This window comes from Mesocricetus auratus, unplaced genomic scaffold (genome assembly GCF_017639785.1).
Source record: "Mesocricetus auratus isolate SY011 unplaced genomic scaffold, BCM_Maur_2.0 Super-Scaffold_100676, whole genome shotgun sequence".
Classification (NCBI taxonomy): domain Eukaryota; kingdom Metazoa; phylum Chordata; class Mammalia; order Rodentia; family Cricetidae; genus Mesocricetus; species Mesocricetus auratus.
Genome location: NW_024429266.1, coordinates 40,716,618 through 40,740,491, shown reverse-complemented (window position 1 = coordinate 40,740,491; position 23,874 = coordinate 40,716,618). Strand labels below are relative to the sequence as shown.

The 23,874-nt window shown below is 36.6% G+C and overlaps 1 protein-coding gene and 1 long non-coding RNA gene across 3 annotated transcripts in view; one reads left to right on the top strand and one right to left on the bottom strand.

Annotated features, from left to right (window-relative positions):
• Window positions 1-1,455: 1,455 nt before the first annotated feature.
• Odr4 (odr-4 GPCR localization factor homolog) overlaps window positions 1,456-23,874 on the bottom strand; it is a 28,036-nt gene continuing 5,617 nt past the window's right edge. For both annotated transcript variants that reach the window (XM_005073471.4, XM_013115867.3), the window contains 11 exons: window positions 20,847-20,942; window positions 18,869-18,975; window positions 17,829-17,865; window positions 17,012-17,152; window positions 16,245-16,340; window positions 15,246-15,311; window positions 12,555-12,683; window positions 11,886-11,976; window positions 10,109-10,279; window positions 3,733-3,843; window positions 1,456-3,096 (listed from right to left, as the gene is read on the bottom strand). In XM_005073471.4, the coding sequence (XP_005073528.1) occupies window positions 3,029-3,096; window positions 3,733-3,843; window positions 10,109-10,279; window positions 11,886-11,976; window positions 12,555-12,683; window positions 15,246-15,311; window positions 16,245-16,340; window positions 17,012-17,152; window positions 17,829-17,865; window positions 18,869-18,975; window positions 20,847-20,942 (1,113 nt within the window). In that variant the 3' untranslated portion in view covers window positions 1,456-3,028. The remainder of the gene's footprint in view (window positions 3,097-3,732; window positions 3,844-10,108; window positions 10,280-11,885; window positions 11,977-12,554; window positions 12,684-15,245; window positions 15,312-16,244; window positions 16,341-17,011; window positions 17,153-17,828; window positions 17,866-18,868; window positions 18,976-20,846; window positions 20,943-23,874) is intronic.
• Window positions 3,053-22,584, top strand: LOC110341511. The gene is made up of 3 exons (XR_002383478.1): window positions 3,053-3,164; window positions 4,846-4,905; window positions 22,540-22,584. It is a non-coding gene; the product is annotated as an uncharacterized LOC110341511 (long non-coding RNA).

The following is a 23,874-nucleotide window of genomic DNA, read 5'->3' as shown; positions in this document are numbered from 1 at the left end:
TACACCATTTTTATTAGCATCTCCATGTCTTAGTTTTTCAACCTAGTGAATATAAAATGGTATTGGCTATATGGCCTTAGTGTCTTATACAGATAAATCTTTTCATATGTCTAGTCACATGTTCTTAAAATACGTTTCTTTTTCTCACTTTTCTAAAGGATGGTGAACAGAAAGTTAACAAGCATCCTCTTGCTCTTGATATTTAATGCATATGTCTCTTTAATACAGCGCTGAATTAACCTGAATAGTGCATCTGATTTCCATGTGTGTTAAGAAGTGTTATTAGCCTTACGGGGAATGGTCTTCTTTGTATATGCTTATCTTATTGGTTGTTGAATAAAGCAATGTTGGCCAATAGGGAAGCAAGACAGGTGGAACTAGGAGTCAAGGAGGATTCTGGGAAATGTAGTAAAGAGAAGTTGCCATGTGATCCAGGCAGGAAGTGACATAGCAGGGCAGAATCAGAATATAAGCAGGGATAAGCAGGAACTAGCTCTCTCCTCTTCTCTGCGGAGACATCAAACAGACCCCAAAGGAGTAAGAGGACCGGACTTTTACTCTGGTAAGATAAGGCTCTGTGGAAATACATGGATTATTAGAAAATGGATGAATAATTACGGCTCAACTAGGAATAAGAAGCCTTAGCCAAAAACCAACAGTATTTATAACTAATATAGTGTCTGCGTGTTTATTTAGGGCGAGAAAACTACACGTTACATTAGCCTGCAGTTTTCTTTTCTCTGGCTGTCCCTGGTTTCAGCAAGTTATATGAGCCTCGTACAATAACCTAGAAAGTCTCCCCTCATCACATATGCTTTGAAAGTTTGGTTAAGATTTTGAATAGCAGTATTATCTTTAGAAAAGGGGTAAGGGCTGGAGGGATAGCTCAGCTGTTAAAGGCTAGGCTCACAACCAAAAAAGGGGTAAAAAACTAAGGCAGGTGTTGACCAAAAAAGAAAAAAAAAAACAATTGGTTTACTATTCAACACACCTGAACAGGTTTATTTAACATCTGCACTTAACTAAAATTTTACTTTCCAGAATTTAGTCTATTTGATCTAAATGCTTTGTCCATTCAGTTACTTTTTTTTTTTTTTTTTGAGCCAAGGTCTCACTTGTCTTTGTTTTATAATGAGGAAGCAGTCCAGGGTCTTTATCTATGAAACATGCAGCTCTATTATTACTTACCATATTTGTCCCCCTCTAATCTTTTCCTGTATTTGTATTGTGTTCCTTCCTAAGCTCATTAGGCTGTTTCACCACCTATTGCTTTTTTGAGAAGGTACCCTTAAAAGTTAGCCATGTACTGAGATAATCTAATTTAAACATTAAGTTGTGCTGGTTCCTGAATCCTAGCCCCAGCCCCTCAGAGCACTTTGGTTCTAATCACTCTCCGCCTATCCTCTAAGCCAGATTTTCCCAATTATATCCTTATTTGAAAATTTCACATTAATGTAGCATAACAATATTTATTCAGTTTTACATTTGTTTACAATTTCTACAAATACTTCACTATGATTGCTTTATACAAACAACCCTTTAAATTTACAATATTGGTCATTTTGTTCATTAACACTTCATTCAGAACTTGCTTTTGGAGTAATTCTCATCATTGAAGACCATTTTTTTTCAGTTTCTTTAATGAAGATCGGTTGTTTCTGAGCTTTGCTTTGCACCAACTTTTACACAGCTCTAAGGTACTTTGCCACTTTCTTGGGTACACTGCTGCTACCGGGGGTCTACTCTGTATGTGACTGACTTGCCTTAGCTGAGACCTTTATATCCCTTTGGCTTTTTTATAACCTTGCTTTGTGTCTTGTGGTTCACTACGTGGATAACAATTCATGGATTTTTTTTCTAACGCGTTTCTGGGATTTATAAATGCTTTGCTAGCGTGTGGAGAACCTTGTCAGCCCAAGGGCTGTCTGTCTTCCATTCTCCCCTCCTGGTTCTAGACCTGTCACCCCTCTCTCCTGTTGCTCTACCTTCACTTCACTGGTGTCTTCAGTTGCCAGCCTGCAGTGTGCCCTGTTCATTTAAAGAACACAGCCCTTAGTCTAAGGAGCACTACCCAGCTCTTACCTGCATCTTTGGCTCTGTCCTTTGTTCTCTATGCTGTTGTGAACTTAGGAGAACTGACTTCAGTGCTTACTTTTTCCTATAGTTTGTTCTAAGGAGCACTACCCAACTCTTACCTGCATCTTTGGCTCTGTCCTTCATTCTCTATGTTGTTGTGAACTTGGGAGAACTGACTTCAAAGCTTATTTTTTCCTAGTTTATTTCTCCTGCTGTCTCAGTGCATCTTGTACTTCATGACTTACAGTCATGAAAAAATACTGACTGATCATAATTTATGGGAGTCTTGGGCCTAAGTTAGGAGTGCTTCTAGTTTGTTTCTGCCAGGAGCTACGCAGAACTATAGCATGAGAGCTACTGAACATTACCTATCCTTATCTAGGATAGCATCTCCAATTTACCTATCTTTGTTTTTGGTTTGAGGCAAGCAGCATACTGCTGTGCCACTACTGGCACCTGCCATCCAAGAAACCACTGTCCATTTATCTGCTTAAAATACTATTCGTGGTCTCCAGCTTAAACCGTGTCCATAAAATATTACAACTGAGTGCATATTAGACAAGTCCTCCAGGATAAACTTATCAGACAATTCCTGATGATGTATCAATATGGTTGTTACTGACTGCTCAAAGTTTCAATATTTTGATCAATATGTGACGCCACTCAATAGGACTAAACTCTAAAATAGCTCACATTTTGACTCTTCTGAAAATACATAATAGTGATTTGTTACATGCGACTGTATTTAGACCTATAGTTTACTTTTGGAAATCTGGGCCAGATAATAAAAGCAGGGTAAACAAGGCAGCTGGTGATGTCATGTAAGTCAGAAATATACCTAATAGACATTATTGTAGCAGAGTCTAAATGCAGTAGCGGCATTTCCATCTTTATTTTTCATTGCTGTAGTTCAATGTTTTCTGGGTGATGAGGAAGCTCACTGTGCCTCACCCTAATCACTGAAGTAATGAAAGGAGATGCCCGCCGCGAGGACTGCAACTGTTAGTGCTGCAATCGCACCTGAAAGGGAAGCAGACACAAAACAACGGGAGTGGAATGAGCAAAAGAACGGCTCAACGGCTCCTAGGGTAACATCTGAAATGGGGTAACAGACGGGCCTGTAAGACATCACACACACATGCACATCCTACAAAAATGAACAGAACATCTGAAATGGGGTAACAGACAGGCCTGTAAGACATCACACACACATGCACATGCTACAAAAATGGACAGGTATGTACATGCTAAAATCCAGAGAAGTCTTAGAGGGATTATGGAGGGAAGCTGAAAAACTAGCTCATAAAGACTGTGCAAAGTGTTTCTCTTACACATACGCACCGTAAGAGTGACTAGAACAAGTATTTTAAAAAGTTTCTGCAAATATATGTGTATAGGTATGGACATACACGTACATGTAAGTACACACATACACACGCACCCACTATGTCAGCTGTTTCCTACTTAGATGACACCGAAAAACTGATCCAGTGGACAGTACTTCTCAACCATTATAAAGCACATTTGTTTGTATAGCTATTGTCACTTTCATCATACTCAGGAAATACTGTCTTAATCTAATACTTTGGTGAAATGAAATGTTAACATAAAAAGAAAACTCAAAATCATTTTTCAAAATTATAGAGGAGCAAATACCTATGTTTTGCTTAATCTTCAATCCCACTGTAGTTTTACTTGGTGGCTCTGGTTGTTCACCACCTGTGTTGGTTGGTGCCACTTCGCTCTTCACAGAGGAAGTCACACAAGCTGCAAGAAATCAGAACAAATGCTACAGAAATCAAGAACTGCCATTTATAAATAGCATAAAATACACAGTCGGCAGCATTTCCCTTCCACTCACCCAGTTTTCTAAAGATCTGCTTATCTTTATTTTTAAAATTGTTTTGTTCTTAAGATCATGGGTGTCTGCCTGCATGGATGTCTGTGTACCACATGTGTGCCTGGAGCCTGTGGAAGTCAGAAAAATAAAAGACCCAGGGACTGCTGTTAGGATTCAAGCGTCAAGCTAAAGATCAAAAATGTAAATCAGCCAGCCACTAGCTCTTTCCTCTACCTCAGGCTGAAAGGGCTGATCCACAAGCTCTCCCAGACCTCAGTCTGCTGCCTCTCCTCAGCGTGGCTGGAAAGAATCCTGAGAATGAATGCCTGATCTGAGACCTTGCTCCTGTTTTATATACCTCCCTAATGCTGGGATTAAAGGTGTATGGTCCCAGGGGCTGGGATCAAAGGCATAAACTCTGTTACTTTTCATTCTTGTGTAGGATATGTTGGCCTTGAACTCAAGAGAGATCCATCTACTTCTTAATCCTGAGTCCTGGGATTTAAGGTGTGTAACACCACTGCCCAATCTCTATAGCTTGAAGCTGACTTTGCTTTCTGAATCCTCAGGCAAACTTTAATAAATCATAAATAACATATCACCACAAAAATGACTAGAAATCTTATCTACAAACTTCTGAAAGTTAGGGAAGGCAAGTACTGCATCACATTTTACAAATCCTAGAAGGTAAAGCATGAAGCTGAGGATTCTAGGTTGTCGACTTTAGGGTTGGTAAATTTTTTTCATCTTGTTTTTTAAAGGGTAGAAAATGATTTTTAAAAATTGATGTGTGTGTGTGTGTGTGTGTGTGTGTGTGTGTGCGCGCGCGCGCGCTGTGGGCATGAGTGTGGGTACACATGGGTCAAAGCAGGGCATGTGTGGGTGGTCTGAGGACAACTTTTAGGAGTTTGTTCTCTCTCTCAACCAAGGGTTCCTGAGATGGAGCTCTGATTGTCAGACTTTACTGAGCCATCTCCCCAGCCTAAAAGGTAAGTTTTTTTCTTCATTATGTTGGCAATAGCTTATATACATTTGTCTGTCTAAATTGACTAACACCAATTGAAAGTGTTTGACCTCATACAATCTTAGAGATCATACAGGCCAGTGGTTTTTGTTTCTCCTTCCATGGTGCTAAAAAAATCCTATGAAAACAAAATCTGACAAGAAAATCAGCATATGTAAATCAGATGAAAGCAGCATTACTGAGGCAGTGGCAGGAATGGAGAGTCCTGGAGGAGCCTGGCCAGACTAAACTATGCTTGAAAAGAACTGCTTCAGATTGATCCCTTCATTAACAACAGCAACAAAGTATAGCTGTGTGTGTGTGTGAGAGAGAGAGAGAGAGAGAGAGAGAGAGAGACAGACAGACAGACAGACAGACAGACAGACAATAGGACATACTGAAATGTTTGCTTAAATGTAAATACCCTGTTTCAATTTAAAAAGTCTTTATGCGTGTATCCCATACACAAGCATAGACACATAAGAATGACACATAAATGTATTTTAATAGGTATCTGTGGTACCAAAATGGAAAAAAAAAGTGTACATGTGTTTTGGGGGTCTGGGGGCTTTTATGTACTTCATTATTTTCCTATGACTAAGGTCATCCATATTGACAGCAAGTGCCATTACCAGCTAAGCCATTTCACCAGGCACCCAGGACTTGAACTTTTTAAATAGTTTCCTATCCCTGTAGAACTATAGTCAACATTTTATCCATAAATATATACCAACCATTAGTTGGGTGTGGTGCTGTCACACACCTGAAATTGCAGTACTCAGGAGGCTAAGGCAGAAAGAGCAAATTTGAAGAAAGCAGATCATGCTTACATTGGGAGGGACAGTGTTGAGGGTCATGGAACAGTAAGCTAGTATTCAGATGTCAATCCACCAGAAGAATAATTCTCTGGAGAATCCTGCCTAGGCAGGGCCTGCAGAACCACTGACTCTGGAAATTGTTGTTCCTGTCTGTAACTTCACATTGCTAAAACAGCTATGGTGTCTCCCTAATACCTGCATTGTAGTGTGTAATTTCATATGACATGTATATATATGTATATATAACTCATGATTGCATCTCAATCTATGGGCACATATATTTGTGGGTAGTCAGGAAGATAATCTCTCACTAAGCTATATAATTTTGATATATAGAAAATATACTAGGGTACGCTTCATAACTAGATCTATTGACCCACAAAGACTGTTAAGACATTTAAAAGCCAGCTTTGTTCCTTTTACTCAACTACACACAGTTAGCTCATTTTTACCTCAGAGCAAGTACAAACTAGACTGAAGACTTCTGTAAATGAATCATAAGTTAAAAACGTTACAGTATGCACAAGGTCAGAGTTGCAGATGTCTAACCAAGGTTATTAACACAAAGCAACCTAAAAAAAAAAAATCATGCCAACTCCTCACTGGCCAAGTCTAGCTGATAAAAGAACTATGTCTCCCAGCTTGTCTCATCAGGCCCTGTGCCCCTGATATCTGGTCACAGTCTTATACCAGAGACCTTGAAACTTTGTGTTGCCATGGTAAATGGCTCTGCCCTATCACTTTCCCAAAGAATGTGCTATGAACAATGAGATGTGACTCTTGTGGCTATTTTTTTTTTTTTTTGCCTTAAACCACCTGTAAAAAAATGTTTTTAAGCTAGGTGAACACAGAAGCAGGGGACTGAAACAGAGAATTAGAACCAACAATTTTGGAATTACAGATTGGAACTAAGGAATTCGGGCTAGAAAATTATAGACAATTAGGACAAAAGAATTAGAACTGGAGAAGGATAAAGAACCTAACTCAACAGCATGGGTGTGGGTTATTCTGTAACCCTCAGATTGGTGATTTTCTAAGTTCCTTTCAGTAAGATGAGGCTCTGACCCGAAACCTGCAGGTCGTCTTGGGAGCTGGGCTCACAAGCTACTATTAGGACAGGGGCCTGAGATACACCTGAATGGGAGTGTGACTTTCTGCTATGCACAAGGTCCTGAGTTTCATTCCTAGAATCACAATAAGTAATCAGGATGATTTATTTTTCCTTTAAATTGTTAATGCTTCTCAGGCATGTGAGTATGCACGGGAGCAGGAAGGAGGAGTTCAAGGCCTAACTGAATCACATTACAAGACAGGTCGCAGAGGACCAAGGTACGGGGATATAGCTCAGTAGTAGGAAGTCTGCCTACCATGTACAAGGCCCTGGATTCAAGCACAGAAAATAATAAAGAAATAATGAATATTTAGTAACAAAGAATAACTGGTTCCAACACCATTTCAGCATATTTTAAAGGTGTATCTTCAATTTATTTTTATCTGATAATAGACAAAGTACATCTGAATTATTAAGGTAATGTCTGTGAGATGACTAACACATCCAAGAAATTTTAAAGCCATGGTTATCCTTCAACATTAGTGAGTCATTTTGACAAACAAATAGTTCTTTATCCCTTAAGTCGTTTAAAAGTATGTTACTTGAAGATACTTACTTGACAAAATATGTATTTTTAAACATAGCAACTACTTGACAACTACATTATAGACCATATAGTAACACTCAAGAAAATAATAATTTCAAAAACTTAGAAATAATTTAGAAAGTTTAACAGTCCTAAATGCACAACTCAGTTCCACTTTTCAATCTCAACTATTTTCAGGAGTTTATTGTATATATAAACCCTGATTTCAAATGCTTATGAAAATCCAAATATATTATAAAATATTATTCTCACATTTTTTTAACATTAATGTGTTTTGGCTAGTGTGCAGTATCCTACCATCCTCCATTTATATGTATTACATTTTAGAAAATGAATTCTCTAGCTCAAAGGAATCTGGGGTTCAGAAAGTATTTAGACAGGTTATATAGCTATTAGTGGCAGGCATACTCTCAGATCAAAGCATACCATGACTTTCATTACGCATCTAAAAGATAAGCTACAACTAGCTGGGTGGTGGTGGCGCACACCTTTAATCCCAGCACTCGGGAGGCAGAGGCAGGCGGATCTCTGATTTCGAAGCCAGCCTGGTCTACAGAGTAAGTTCCAGGACAGTCAATGTTACACATAATAACCTTGTCTTCAAAAAACAAAAGAACTTAAATTCCTAAGTTAAAAGCTTATAGAAGTTAAAACCCACAAAAGCAGATATATGGATTATTATTTATATGCTATCTAGAACTACTAAATATTTAAAAAGGGATTAGGTACAATTTTATATGAATATTTAAGATACTTTGTATCTCCTGGATCATGATAATATTAATATTTAATATAAAATAAGCAATGCTAAAATAAAAGATAAAATACAGTTCATGGGGCACTTAATTCTGAAAATAAATAAAGTGTATTGTCTTGAGGGTTAAAAGTCACTTATTTGCAGAAATGAAACTGAGTCAAATTATGAGGCTTTTAATAAAGTTGGTATTCTCTACTATACTACACAGTAATCTGTAAAGCAGGCGATGCTTGCAGGAGAAGTGAAAAATAAAGGCAGCAATGGGGAAGAATTATTAAAGTACCAAAGCTGAGAGTGTCTTCCCAGCCCTGCCCCTAAGGAGTAGGGGCTGAAACCATGGCCTTATTTTGTCATCTAAACTGGCAGGCTCAGGAGGATCACAAAACCTTGGGGTTAGCACACCCTCACCCTGCTACACACAGAAGGGCCAGGGGAAGGAGAAAACATGAGCCTCGGAGTCGAGACCCAGCAGGAGGGGTAGACGATCACTAACTGTGCTACCCCTGCTCTACAATGCACTGGCTGAAGAGAAGATGGAAGACAGAACTTTAGGATGCTAATCTACTGTCTTCCCAAGAGTGGAGGCTCTCTGAGAAGAAACAGTTTAAAGATATAAAAAGGAAAACCTTGCAGATCATCTGCTTACAATGCATATTGCTTATGTTTGCAATTTTTGTTGTTACTGTTCTATCTGAGAAGGATAGCCTGAAACTCCCTATGTAGTCCAGGCTGGCGATTCCCTGTCTCAGTCTCCTGAGTGCTAGGATTTAGGGATTAGCACTTAAATCTGCCACCACACATGGGGAAAAATTTTTTTTTTCTTATTGAATCACTAATCAAGTAACTGTAGACCCTAGAATTCTGATCATTATTTGGCAGGGAATGTCCTTTTGTATATATGTTTCTTTTATTGGTTGATAAATAAAACACTATTTGGCCCATAGAAGCAGGAAGATAGGTGGGGCTAGGAGATGAGAATTCTGGGAAAGGTAGGCAGAAAAGCACTGGGAGAGGATGCCATGGAGGGACCAGGAGGTAGGATGGGTCAGGTGATGTTGAAATACATAGATTAGCAGTTATGGGTTAATAATTAAGACATAGCTAGCTAGGAAGAAGCGCTAGACATTCGGCCAACAGTTTTATAATATAGCATCTGTGTGTTTCTTTGGGGCTGAGAAGGGCGGCGGGACCTGGAGGGAGAGAAAACCGCCAGTAATAATTATTCTTGAGCCAGTCCTTAGTACTCAAAGGACCTCACTATATTCTCTGACATCCATCTATCTTTTTTTTTTTTTGGTTTTTACGAGACAGGGTTTCTCTGTGTTTTTTGGAGGCTGCCATCTATCTTTGAAATCAGATAATAGGGCTGTTTTGTTTTGTTCTCACTTGTTTGGTTTCGACAACACAAACCTTCTTTCCTCACACTTCCAGAGGCTAGAAGCTGGGTATCAGGATATGAGCATTTTTGGTTTCTTCTGAGCACACCTCCTTGGCTTGCAGACAGCTACTGCTTCCTTTGTCTACACAACTGGGCAGTATCAAAAGTCTATGCTCTATCCAAACCATCTTCATCTGATTTCTGGAACTGCCCACCTTACTTTAGTGTCTGCCTGATACAATGAGGACATAGAGAAAATGACAAATTACACAGGGAAAATTTTCTAAAAGTTTGAGGAACTTTTCTCATGTTGAAATAAATATCCCAAAACTACATATTTTCACACATTTAAAACTTCTCATGAAGATTCACACGCTAGACTCAAAAAACACTTGATGTGTTTTAAGTTTGGGTAAAGTTTCCAAAGAAAATACTCTATGCTTTTATGTGTAGAGAGATCTGTCATGCGTGTGTTTGTACATACCTCAGATAATAATTTGAAGTATCAAACAGAATTAGCTTTAAGGAAACAGGAATGCATGATGATATTAGGTATGGTCTACATGGATTTTAATTACCTGTGTTTATTTCCTCTGAAATTTCCAAGTCTTCTATTTGAATCTCATGATCTAACATCTCTGAAAAATGGTCTCTAATTTCTTCAGCTGATTCATCACCAAATTTATAATCACATAACATTATAGCAGATCCAGGAAGGGGAACAAAAACTCGCTGAGGAAGTTCATAATCTAAAAAGAATATTACGTTATCAGTATTTAGATATATCTGTCATTGGTGTCAATATTTACTTCAAAAAAATATAAAAACATGTTAGAATGAAGTTTGAAATGACAACGATTTTAAACTTTCTAAACAATAAAACAGCTTTTGTTGAGTTCTTTCCTCAATTTCCCTGGCTGCTTCAAAGGGACCTAGGTAATATACCTATGAAACATACACCCTCCTTGCCTTTAATATAGAGATGTTGGTAATCACATGTCCTTATGAGACCCACTGTGTCCTATGATGAAACACTCAAGTTAATTACTGTCCTATAGATTGCTACCTTTCTTATTTGTTTTAATCTTGTAAGTATTGTTAATTTTATTACTAACTTTTTCTGCATTTATAAATGCTTGAAGTCAATGCAGGGGCCTTTCCAGCCTTTGCCTCCCCAACACTAAATAGAAGTCCATTCCACGACACCTAGCATTGCTCTCAGGATTCATGGGTCCTAGGGACTGAACTCAGGTCCTCACGCTTGGGAGCAAGCACTTTACTCAGTGAGCCATCTCCCCAGCCACCATGTTTCACATTCCTTTGGATACCTGTAAATTAGACTATATGTCCCTAAATTTGAATACAGTTACTAGCTACATATATAGCTGCTGGTTATCTCAAAATGTGGCTCTAATAAACTAACTCAGAAGTAGATATTTTATAAATAGTAACTACTTTGTTTGTATCAGATATGATGAAAAAGTTTCCAGTGTAAAAATCAAGCAGAAAATTGGGGTGTTCTATTAGCAATCTACACTTCTTCAAGAAACTAGGACTACTTTATATAATTACAAACAGAAGATGCTAAGTATGCCTTAAGTGTCACAGGGAAATGCTGTGGCATAAACTACATGATTCTCCCACTTTCCGTGTATGATCTCATTTGTGTAGAACTTGAATAGTTTTACTCTTTGGCCACACTGCCTCCTGCTGTTAGAATTACATAACTGCAGTTTGTACCACAGGATGCAAAATTGGGATGATGCTATATTTTGAACCAAGCACACTTGAATTTGAAGATGGTTAAGCACACTTCAAATTTGGATTCTGTTTGCATGAAGACAGATTATGTTATAAAAACTGAATGCCAAGGAGTTGGTTGCAAAACACTTAGATTCAGAAAGTCACCCACCAGCAGAATAGAAGGAATGGAGACAACAAACGTATAGTGGAAGGAAGGGAACACCTCCAAAAATACACGGGGAGCACAAACTGTGCCTGGTGTGTCTTAAAAACAAACAAATCTGGTGGGTAAGAAGGATATGGGAGGAGGTGATGGAGGGAGTACATGTAAGAAAGTCTCAAAGAACTAATTTTTAAAATGAGAAAAAAAAACTGCAGAATATTAAAAAAGTCTTCTTTGGAATTGCTAAATGTTGACAGCTTTGCTAATAAAAAATGTTCAAAACACAATGGTGGAAGAGGGAGCAACTGCAAGGATTTTATTCAGCAACAAAAGTAAAAGACAACTTACTGTTTTAAAACATGCTATAGAAGATGACACACATATTAAATCTTGACATCTTACTGTGTGAAACAAAACAAACATTTAAAGTACTTATTTAATAGTCATACTTTTTTTTTCTGGAATTTCATTCAAAATCAGGTCCTCAAATAGTATTTCACAGCGATCAGCAACTGTGTTCAAAATATCTCTCTTCACTGCCTATGGGGAAAACACAGTAAGAAAAAAACTTCAAAGTTAAATATTTCATTACAAAAAAAATCCCCATTATTTGCTTTCTGTGATTAAAAAGTCCACTTGCTATTCTCATATACCCAGCATACCTATTACTATCATTTTTAACACAGTTATAGCTTATAATGTTAAATCTACATAGCCCACATTTAAATAGTGAATTAAAGCCAAATAAAGAATTTGCATCTAAACAAATTTTTCCAATATTCTAAATCAGGAAATATATTATGATGCAAATGCTGGTCATCACTTTTTAAATTTTTGGATCCTAAAACATTACCTAATAATTCTTCCTGCGAATACTTTAGTTAAGAAATTGAGTTCCTCTCAAAAGAAATTATTTCAAAGGTACTAACACATCACAAGGGTGGAGTACTTATTAAGCCCATATAGACAGTCTACATGTAAAAATCTTGAAACTGATTGGAACTTTATTAATTAAAACAAAATTAGTAATCATAAAATTGAGACAAGAAGACAGTTCGGGAACTTTTCAATGTTACATTGTTTCCATTGTTTTCCTGTGTCAATTGTACTTTTTATACCTGCACCGCATCTTTAACCTTGGGTCTGTTGCTGTGGATGTAAGCTCTGCATTTCACATCACCCCAAAGGTTTACAGAGCCACTGCAGATTTGGACTGTGGCTGTGGATCTGTGGTCTGAATTCAGGGGCTGAAAGACAAAATTGTAGAACACATGCCTGTTTACACGTGTGTGTAGTACCAAGGAAGCCAAAAGTGGGTGTTGGATCCTCTGGAACTAGAGTTACAGGATATTGTTCTCCAACATACATTATCCTATAAAAAATGCTAAATATTCATGCACATAAAGGAAAGAGTTTTAAAGGCTATAAGATGTAACATGAATAATAAAAACCCAGAGACAGATATTGGGGTTCAAGCTGAAAATTAAAGAAGCAAAGCAGCCAGCCAGCCAGTATCTCTTACCTCTACCAAGGCTGAAATGGAGATCCTATCTTCCCTGTGACTGGAAACTGAGTCTCAAATGAGACCCTTTGCTTCTTCCTTATATCCTCTCTAGTGCTGGGATTAAAGGAGTGATCTCTGCTTTTCTTTTAGACTAATTCACTCTTGTGTAGCCCTGGGTGGCCTTGAACTCACAGAGATCCACCTGCCTCTGTCCCCTGAGTGCTGGGATTAAAGATGTATGCTACCACTGCCTAGTTTCTATGACTGTGGCTAGTTTTGCATTCTGATCTCTAGGCAAGATCATAAACAATATATCACCACAATATGGTGCCATTTTGGTGAAAACTTTCTGGATTCTACAAACATCATTGACTGCAATCTAGACTTGAACACAAACTGGTAAACGGACTTACAAATAGCCTCTAAACCTAATGTGCTCACACAAGAGTGGACGTTTTGATACTAACATGAAAGTTTAGAAAAAGCCTCTCTGGCTTTGTTGATCAAATGAAAGCCAATGGAAGTACTGGCATTTGGGAGTTAGATTTTTATTCTTTGAATCTTCTATACGTTAAACAATGATATTCATCACTTCCATATATCATGATCTCCTTCCAAGTCTCCCAAGGGCCTATCTGCCTCCCAACTTTTTATACTTTATATTTCAGTTTTATTTTTATATTTTTGGTTTTTCAAAGCAGGGCTTGTCTGTGAAACAGTCCTGGCTGTCCTAGAACTTACTCTGTAGATCAGGCCTGCATCTGCCTCAGGTGCTGGGATTAAAGGTGTGCACCACCACCGCCCAGCTATGTTCTATTTTTGTTACTAATAAACTGTTGTTAGATGTTGACATATAGGTGGGATTCTGACTATGGGCAGTAGTATAAGGTGGCATGGACAAGACACATGGTTCAGGACATACACAGAATTTAAAGACACCACAGCAGACATCCAAAATAAGTTAGGACATATGTGATGATACTGGAGTCTTGAATTAGACTTTTTAACAGAGGGTATCAAGAAGGAAGTCTAAGCTGGGCAATGGTGGCTCACACCTTTACTGTCAGCACTCAGGAGGCAGAGGAAGGCAGACCTCTTGAGTTCGAGGCCAGCCTGGTCTACAGAGTGAGTTCCAGGACAGTCAGGGCTACACAGAGAAACCCTGTCTTGAATCCCCCCTACTTCCCACCAAAGTAAGTCTAACTATAAAGGGTCATGTATATAAGAGAATAGCATGCCTTGAAATAAGGGACACCTCTAAAATCCAGTCACATAGAAAATACAAGACAAAAAAGTACTGTTAAGTACTGTGAAAAAAATCAAAAGAAATGAGGTTGAGAAGTTAAACTCCAATGCCAGCTTAGCAATGCTTTAGAGTTAAACACAGAAACAGATGGCAAAGTATCCTTATGAGCCAAATTATCTTCACACGCTCAATTTAGTTAAAGATTCTGGTAGTATTTCTGGGTTTCAAATCTAGAATAATACTGAAATGAAGTTTCTTACTCTTCCTATAATCATGGTCTGTTCTTCAGGATAGCATGAGGCAGTATTAAAATGAACAGCACTTAACAGTAATTAGTTTTCATTTAAGTGACTTTTATTTAGTTGTTTCTCCGATGTTCCCCATTTTAAAAACAAATTGAATTTCCACATAAATATATAGTTTAAAAATATCATGCAGGGAAAAATGAAACTTACTAATTTTCATTAGTAAGTTTTTTCAGATTAATTTTATGTATATGAGTGTTTTGCCTATATGTATGACTGTGCAACATGAAGGTCAGAAGAGGGCACTGGATTCCCTGGAACTGGAGTTATGGACAATTGTGAACCTCCATGCGGGTGCTGGGAATTAAAAACATAATCTCGGCAAGAACAACAAATGATCTGAAGCATTGAGCCATTGCTCCAGCCCACCCTTTGGAGATTTTTTTTTAAATCAAGTTAGAGTATACAATGGATATATACTTCAAATTGAGTATATGACAATTCTCCCTATATCAACACACATCTTTTAAAAATTTCTAAGAATTCTAACTCAACAGCTCAAAATATTTAAATACATATGTGTACACGCTTTAAAATTGTTATTTACATGTTAACATTTTAGCACCCTCAAGACCGAATGGGCTCAAAAGTTTAATACAAGCAAAGCTTCTTGGGAGTAACTTTCTTATAATTGAATGTTTTATATAGTTTCATATCTTGCTATATTTTTTTAGTTAATACAATTATATTCCTAATTTTTCGTTATGTTAGATGAAATAATTTATTTCAAATAAGTGGATTTAAAAATATTTACCAACTGTGTTAGCACTTGGACATCAAAAGAATGAGCAGTTGCTTGAGTATTTCCTCTAGATTTTTTCTAAAAAATACAAAAGCCAGACGGTTAAGGTTGTATTTGAAAAATAAAGGACAATTTAGGAACTATTTTACATTTTCTAAACAACAGAGAGAAAATAGAATCTTAATTATTTTAATTTTGCTTTTGTACAGACACAATGCATTATATACTCTACACCAACCAATTAGTCTCTTAATTTATTCCCTATTTTATTTCCTTTAGATTTGAGATTAGTAAATTATTTTTTGTAAGTCAAATTAACATTGCCACTTTTCTCTGGAAATAAATATTTACTGATGCAGTCAAGATCATTTATATTAGCATCTATGGTTACTTAAATGGACAACAGGAGAGATGAACATTGAACCACAGCATATCTTCTAAAACCTAAAGCATTTACTGTTTCTCTTTTTCCAGTTTGTAGATCTCTGATTTACAAGATCACCTAAGTTCAGCTAGGTCAAAGGTATTTGAGAAACCCTTATAGAACCTTCCAACAGAACTACAGTTCGTAGAATACAAGATAGTTTTGAATAAGCTTTTACAATTTGCAGATTAGATTGGCTTTGGATGCAGATGACATTCCTAATTCCAGGATTCAGTATCTCAATTACACCAGAAATAGCCTCTTCCTATTGCTTTCCGAGAAAAACATTTGCCCTTTACTTTATAAGACTCTGGAGCTCAGAATGGTAGAGCTTACCTTCAGTCCCAGAACTTGGGAGACAGAAGCAGGCAGATCTTTGTGAGTTTGAGGTCAGCTTGGTCAATATAGTGAGCTCCAGGATAGCTAGAGCTACATAGAAACCCTACATCAAAATAAATAAGTAAAAAACCAAAGATCCTAGAAATGAGTATATGAAACCTGTTTTAATAAAGACTACAACTAAAGATACATCTATTTTTCCTTAAAAAAAACTAATTCATAAATGTGATGATTTTCTCTTAACTCACCTGTCCTTCTAATAGGTCACAATCTTCACCTTTAACTTGTCCATTAATCAAATAAACACCATTTTCTATTTGCTTGGCCCAGCGTGTAAGTCCACTCTTAAAAACAACATGAAATCTGTCAGATGGAAAGTTATCTTAATCAAGCCTCTTCTTCTATTTTCCACCTACTACACTGAAATCTTGAAAATGTCCAAGTATCAATAACACAGTGTTTAATCCAGTACTACAAATTACAACAGTCCCAATCTTTAAGCTCCCCTACCCATATTTAATGTTTTCTGAACTTTTCCTAAAATTTATATCACAAACTCCAAAGTCTTATTAACTACATGAGCATAGAAATAAAAACTAATAGTGCCTATTATCTTTTTTAGAAATAGAAAAATGAGCCTTGAGTCATATAAAGCAGTATTAAAAAGGAAAATTTAGATAGAAACAAGAAATGATGAAATACAAAGGAATAGAAAAGAGGCAAAACCAATCAGGATCAAGAGAAGGCCATCAGCAAATCCATGGGCAAAATTAAATTCTACATATGTTAACTAATAAATATTTATTAAGTACATGATATGCTAAATATACTAGTATTATGACACTTTTATTTTTAATGATAAAAATTTCTAATCCAGCTAGAGTAACAAGTTCAATACACATAAAACAATCATTTTAATAGAGTACAAGTTTTGAGGATTATAAATGTCACAACCAGATTAACAGCGGTGAGCCCACTCAGTAATCAAGGAAGAAAACCTATTTCACTTTGATACCTTTGTATTTTTTTCCAGAGTATAACTGACAGAAGTAGCCGACAGTGGGATGTGAATGTTAATGTGAACAGTACACTCTAGAGACAGCCATGAGGTAGACACTCTATTTTGATACTTCCATTCTGCAGGTCTTGCTGAACTCTTTAGCAGGGAGAAGGTAGAAAAACAGAACATGATATGGCTTAGGTAAAACATGTGCATTCATAAAATAAGGTATAAAATCTATATATAGCTTGACCAGACTAGCATCCTGTGCCATTGATCAAATTCCCTGATTTAAGGGAAATAGAAGTTAGAAGTGATGATGCATTAATTTTAGCACTCTTTCATACAAGCTAGACGACCTTGGCAACTCTGGGGGTAGGCAGACAAAGGATCAGAAGACTCTGTTGAGAACTCTGAAAGGTGTTCTAGGCCTCAGCTTTCCCCTGTGGCCTCAACAGTCCATCCCCAAGACTCTGCTTGCAGCAAATGCTCACCAAGCTGCCCCTCTAAGGCTGTGCTGTCCTTGCTCCCTACACTACTGACTCATTTTCACACTGCCTTTAGGCAAATAAACGCTGGTCTGCCTTCTGCACCACACAGGGAGCCAGGTGACCAGGCACCGCAGCAGCACAAAATCCTTAGTCACTTTCACCATCAGCTTCTCAAATAAAAGTCAGATTAACAACAACAAACCAAACACAAAACTACAAGTGGTCATACGTATCAAAAAGAAGTAATGACAGTGAAAATTATTTAAAAAATAAATGTAAATAAAGATGAATTTTGATTTTTAAAAGTACCTCTTAAAGTCTTAAAGAGTGATTTTTCTTACCTTTGGATCATGGACATCATAAGTTCGACAAGATAATCTTCACTAATTAAGGTCTAAATGACTCCAAAAGCATTTGTGATAATAAAATATGATCCAAGAACTAAAAATGGCAATATGAGTTCTTAGAAATCATAATACCCTAGATACCTAAAGACAAATACAGATATATAGTATGCATTTATCTAAATGTTTGAGTATTTATATATTATGTATATTATGTATGTATATGAATTGCTGACTATAGTACTCCTGGTGCTTCAAAAAGCAAACAAAAGACAAATTTCCTTCTGTTTGTAAATACTGCTAATCATAATAAATGGAAAAAAAGCAGCATAAAGAAGTGCTGTTTCAAGGAACAGTTACTGGTTGTGACACTTCCCAGGCAGGTGAGAAATATGTTAAACACCCATCTTCTACAGAAAAAGTCTTCTTGAATTGTGTCTTCTCCAAGGCCTCATTTAGTGGGTCCTTGGATTGTGTCTCTCCTTTAGTTACTGTCTATCCTGGGGAGTTACAGAGGAGAGAGTCTAAAGAAGCCACTTGACCATGGCAAAGGCATAAGAATTTCTACACTACCCAGCTCAATTATGGGTGCTTCCAACTGCACATTTTAAGAAATAAAGATGAAAATTATACTAACAAAGCAAAAACATTATATGCTTAAGCTTATCTCTGAAAAGAACCTACAGTCCAAAAATATACATGGTTAGGGAGCTGATGATGAATTTAGAATCCTAAGTCCTTTCTCTTTCTATCAAACTCTATAACTTGGCAAATGACCAGTGGCCATTAATATTATTATCATTATTGGCAGCCCTAATCATAACAATGTGTTCTTTAAAGACAAACTTAAAGTCTTTTGGAAAGAATTATTTAGACAAACGTTTAAGGAAAGGACTGTAGGATTGTGATTTGCATAGCACATGATTTGGGGGAGAGGAGAGGAAAGCAGTGTACACTGTGGGTGTTGTGGGCCAGACAGCACTAGAACTGGAGCCAGGACCATAGACATTAACCATAAACACCCAAATAAAAGATACTTTTTTGTAGAAGAACATATGTGAAGTATCACTCGTTCTGAGATCTCTTCCTCTGTGACAGTCCATAGTCTTTTTCTATTTATAGACTTTTCCACAGAAAATATTAGCTGAAAGACAGAGAAATATACATGAATTCATCACAAAATGAAAAACGTAGAAAAGGCAATGACAGTTCCTAATCTTCAGAATTTCATGGACTATTTTGATATATTAACCATTTGTGATTTCATAAAACGACTCACATAAAAATTGAGTTTTAAGTAAAAAATATAATTCCTTATAACTAATAATCAACTGGACATGATACATTAATTTTGGGCAATTGGCATTTATATAAAATATAGAATACAAATTTTATTTTTGTTATAAAGGGAATAAGTGATTTTTTAACCACAAAAATAAAACATGTTGTCCATTTGGCATTATTTATTTAAATTTTACAAAACATGAAAGCAGTAAAAAAATTAGGAGAAAAAAAATCAGAATAGTGAACTAATTTTGTGTCAGTTGTATCAGAAATATCAACTATAAAACATGAACTTAGAATGAGGATAGAGGGTCATGAATGTGGCTGTAGGCTTTCTTACAACAATGTGTAGAGAAGTCTAATTTGCCATCTAATTCTTATGACCTATAAGCTGGAACAGCTGATCAGAAGGCACACACCTTTTCTGATAATATCAAAATGCACTGCTCCACAGAATACAGTTTTATATAATGACCAAAAGGACTGACAATAAACAACACATTTTCTAAAGTTATTTCTTGCAGATAGACCATTTCTTTCCTATTTTTATTTTCAGTTTGAGATAGTCTCATTGTATAGGCAAGGCTGTCTGAGCTAAGAGAGAACACACACAGGAAACCCTCCTAGGGCATGGTGCCATTCACAGTGGGCTAAGACTTTGCACATCAATTAGCAGTCAAGGTAATATTCCACAGACGGGCCTACAGACCAATCTGATCTTGACGACTCCAAATTTGGACAAGGTAAGATATGCTTGTGAAAGTACATGTGGATCTTGTGAGTATAAAGACATGAAAGCTTTCTGAAGACTACTTTAGGTTTGAAAATAAGAGAGAGCTTGTGACTTTTACATCTACTTTTGGACTGATTACACCACCTGATTTTCTGATGTAGTAGCAAAACAAAAAAAAAATCAAATGCTATGACAGACTTTGATGATCCCTCATGGAAGGCCTCACCCTCCTGGGGGAGCAGAAAGGGGATGGGATAGAAGGTTGGTAGGGGACAGGGGAGGAGGGGACGGAGAAGGAACTAGGATTGACTTGTAAAAAAAGCTTGTGTCTAATTTAAATTTAAAAAAGGAAAAAAATATGAGCTGCAGAATATGCAGCCCATCCAGGAGTAAAGAATAAGCATGTGATTATTTATTGTTTATATAGTAATCTCAGAACGCCAAAGGATGTGATTAGCATACTTGATACTACTGCAATCACTTCCTATTAAGTAGAACATCTACAAGAAAACTACTATCACACAAGAAAAACAGTTAAACCATTACGACTTATTATATAACGATATATCATCTTTTGAAAAATTGTTTTAAGGGTCAGTAAGATGGTTCAGCACGTAAAGGCATTTGAGGTGGAAGCCTGACAACCTGAGTTTAAGTCATGGGATCCCTGAAAAGATGGAAGGAGGTCTACATAGTTGTCATTGTTCTCTGACCTCCACAAGTTTGCCATGGTGGGTGCATGACCACCCCCCACCATCATATATACATATTTAGTAACCAAACTTTAAAAATTACTTTGGCTGGAAAAATATTTAGATTTATTGCACACAAGAGCTGCAAGAAATTGGATAGAAAAGACCATTTCAGCATAATTCTAGCATAAAGAATTACAAAACACTAACATATGTATATTTAAAGTCTATATATATATACAATTAATTAAGTGAAATAATATGTAGCTTTGATCTCATTAAGAGTTTTTGCTACATCAGACTTACTCTGCGCAGGGCATTTTGAAAATCATCTGCTGCTTCCAATGCTGTAATAATAAATATTCCAAGAACCACAAGTCCTCCAGGGAGCATTCTGGATACCTAAAGATACATTATTAACTATCATAAGCATGTCAGTCTCTTCTACTTGATACAGATAACATTAAACCAGCAAATACCTATCCAGGACTAACTATACATATAGAATCCAGGCAGAGGCAGTTGAAAATATGAAGTGTAATTATATATATGAAACCCTTCCCAGAGTACCCTCAACTTTAGATCTTAAAATCACTGTAATAACTTGCTTAGCTGCACCAATATATAGACTCCTTTCTCCTAAGATTTGTAAAGTGAAATTTTTTCAATGATCTTCCAACTATCTGAAAAATAAATATTTTATCTTAGACTGTCATTTTAATCTTTCCAGAATCTGGCCAATCTGATATTCAGAGACACGGCTAATCTACTTTCTCTGAAATATTCAAGCATCCGTCAAAACTACTCCCTGTTCCCCACACATTGCCCTAGGCTTCCTAACTCTATACTCTTCCTAAGGTTGTTTCCTCAGCCTAAATGACTGCTCACACACTCTCACATATGGATTCAGTGAGATAACTTCAAAGTCAACTTGAGGGAGCTGTCTTCCCTGACACAATGATCTCTGAACTTCCACAGTTTCCCTGGAGAATCATACAACCTTGTACATGCATATAATAATCTATGCTCTATTTATATTTTCCCTTCACATGATGTTGCTAGTTTTTAAAACTACATGTGTTTTTCTCTGCCAGGCAAGTTTAGTGACAAGAGCACTTTTGCTAGATTTCATAGACTTATAGTAGGAGAGCAATCACAAAGTTAGATTTTAGAAAAATAGATATTAAAGCATAATTTCTACTATATCTGCATTATGTCAGCTCATGGTTCCCTCTGATTGCATAAATTCCATTTAATCAGTATAACAAATGTGACTAAGTTTTCATATTTATCATGGGAAACTTATATAGCTTTAAAAATTAATACAAAGCTAACTCTAGAGGCAAAATACTAATTTAATTTCCTATTATAAATCATGCATATTCTCTCTATGCATTTGTATATAAATTGTACAGAACACATTAAACGTCATAGGGAAGGTGGGGGTGGCTCAGTGGTTAAAGCACTTGCTGGACAAGCAAAAGTATCAGCGTTCAAATCCCAAGAATCCATGTAAATGCTGGGTGGGTATGGCGGCTAGCCTGTAATTCCACCCTCTGAGAGAGAAGACAAGGGATTCCCTAGAGCAAGCTGGCCGGCAAGACAAGCTATAGTACTCTGCCTCAAAGAGTAAGATGGCAGAGTGACAGAGAAAGACTACTGATATAAGCTTCAAGTCTCTACTTATACACATGCAAACACACATACACAGCATGCATGCACACTGCAGACACATGAAAGAAAGAAAAATTATAAGAAAGCAAAGCAAATTTAGGACAAGAAGTTATTCACATATATCAATAGGAATTAAAGTAATACCTTCTTCAAAAGACAACAGTTTTATTTCTTGGAACTTTTTATAATTGCATACTACTCTCTTATCACAAGTATATGAACATTTATTTATCTAAGAGGTGCTTTTTAAATATACATATTTATACATATATATATACAATTTATATATATATATATAAAATTCTGTCTGCATTTATCCCTGCAGGCCAGAAGAGGGCACCAGATCTCATTACAGATGGTTGTGAGCCATCATGTGGTTGCTGGAAATTGAACTCAGAACCCCTGGAAGACCAGCTAGTGTTCTTAACCACTAAGGTTTTTAAGCTGAGAAAGAAATACAATAATTCTACTTTTATCTTACTCTAATTATCTTTACTATTTTTTATTCTATGTCACAACTCACTCAAGAAACATTTTAAATGAATTAGCATATTTATTACTTTTTCAGCATCTGAAATCCATTTCCTTCCCTTATTGTTCTCACAAACACTCAAGGTAAAAATCTCAGCCAAAATCTCAGGCATCTTTGGCAATTCTCTCTTTTAAATCTCTTTATTCTCAATCCACTTGGTCACTGAAGTTTCATGATTCTAGCTAGCTCTTTCTCTGAAATTATTGTGTTTAAGCTAATTTATCCATGCATTTTTTTATCTAGTATTTTACAACTCACATTATAAACCATGGAAATTCTGTAGGCTCTCAGACTACAGCCATATGTACAAGAAAGAACTCCCACCCACACACAGCTCAGAATCTAGTTTCAGCTCATACCTTCACTAGTTTGGACTATTACTTAAGCTATAGTTTCTCTTCTGTCTCCAGGCTCTCCTCTCCACTAACACTGTGCCAGTATTAATGTTCTCTTACAAATTACTGGCAAATAAGTCACTTTAACCTCTTTTAAAATATGGGGATATAAAGGCTTCCCACTGGATTTTCCAATATAATATTTTATTAGTACTCTGAGAATTCCGCACAATGTACTTTGATCCCATTCATCCCCCACTCTTCCCAGATCCAGCCCACTACCCTATGCTTTTCCTTCCGACTTCATGTGTTTGTTTTTTTCAATAACGCATGGGTCCAATTTGGACTGCCCATATATCCTCACAGGTGTGGGGCCATCCAATGGAGCCTGGGTGATCTACTGTGGTCACATACACTTCTTTTTAAAGCCACATCCTTAAAAAGATCATGACTCTCCCTGCCTCTATGGCTAGGCTTTTGTTACCAAGTGTACTTCTTAGAATTATATTCCAAAAAAATAAATAAATAAATTAAATTAAATTAAATTAAATTAAAAAAAGAATTATATTCCAAAGCCGCCCATAACAAGCCTTGTATTTAAATACATTTTCCTACACACTTTGTGTTCAATTATACTCAACTGCCCAACTGCTTGTTATTTACCTAGTATTGTGTCTTTGTGTCACTTATTCACATTGTCCTGCCCTTACTGAATGTGTTCTTGGACTTGCTCAATTAACAAAGTCCTAAGAGTCATTCATGTCACAGCATTCTGTAAAACTCTTTTGCATTC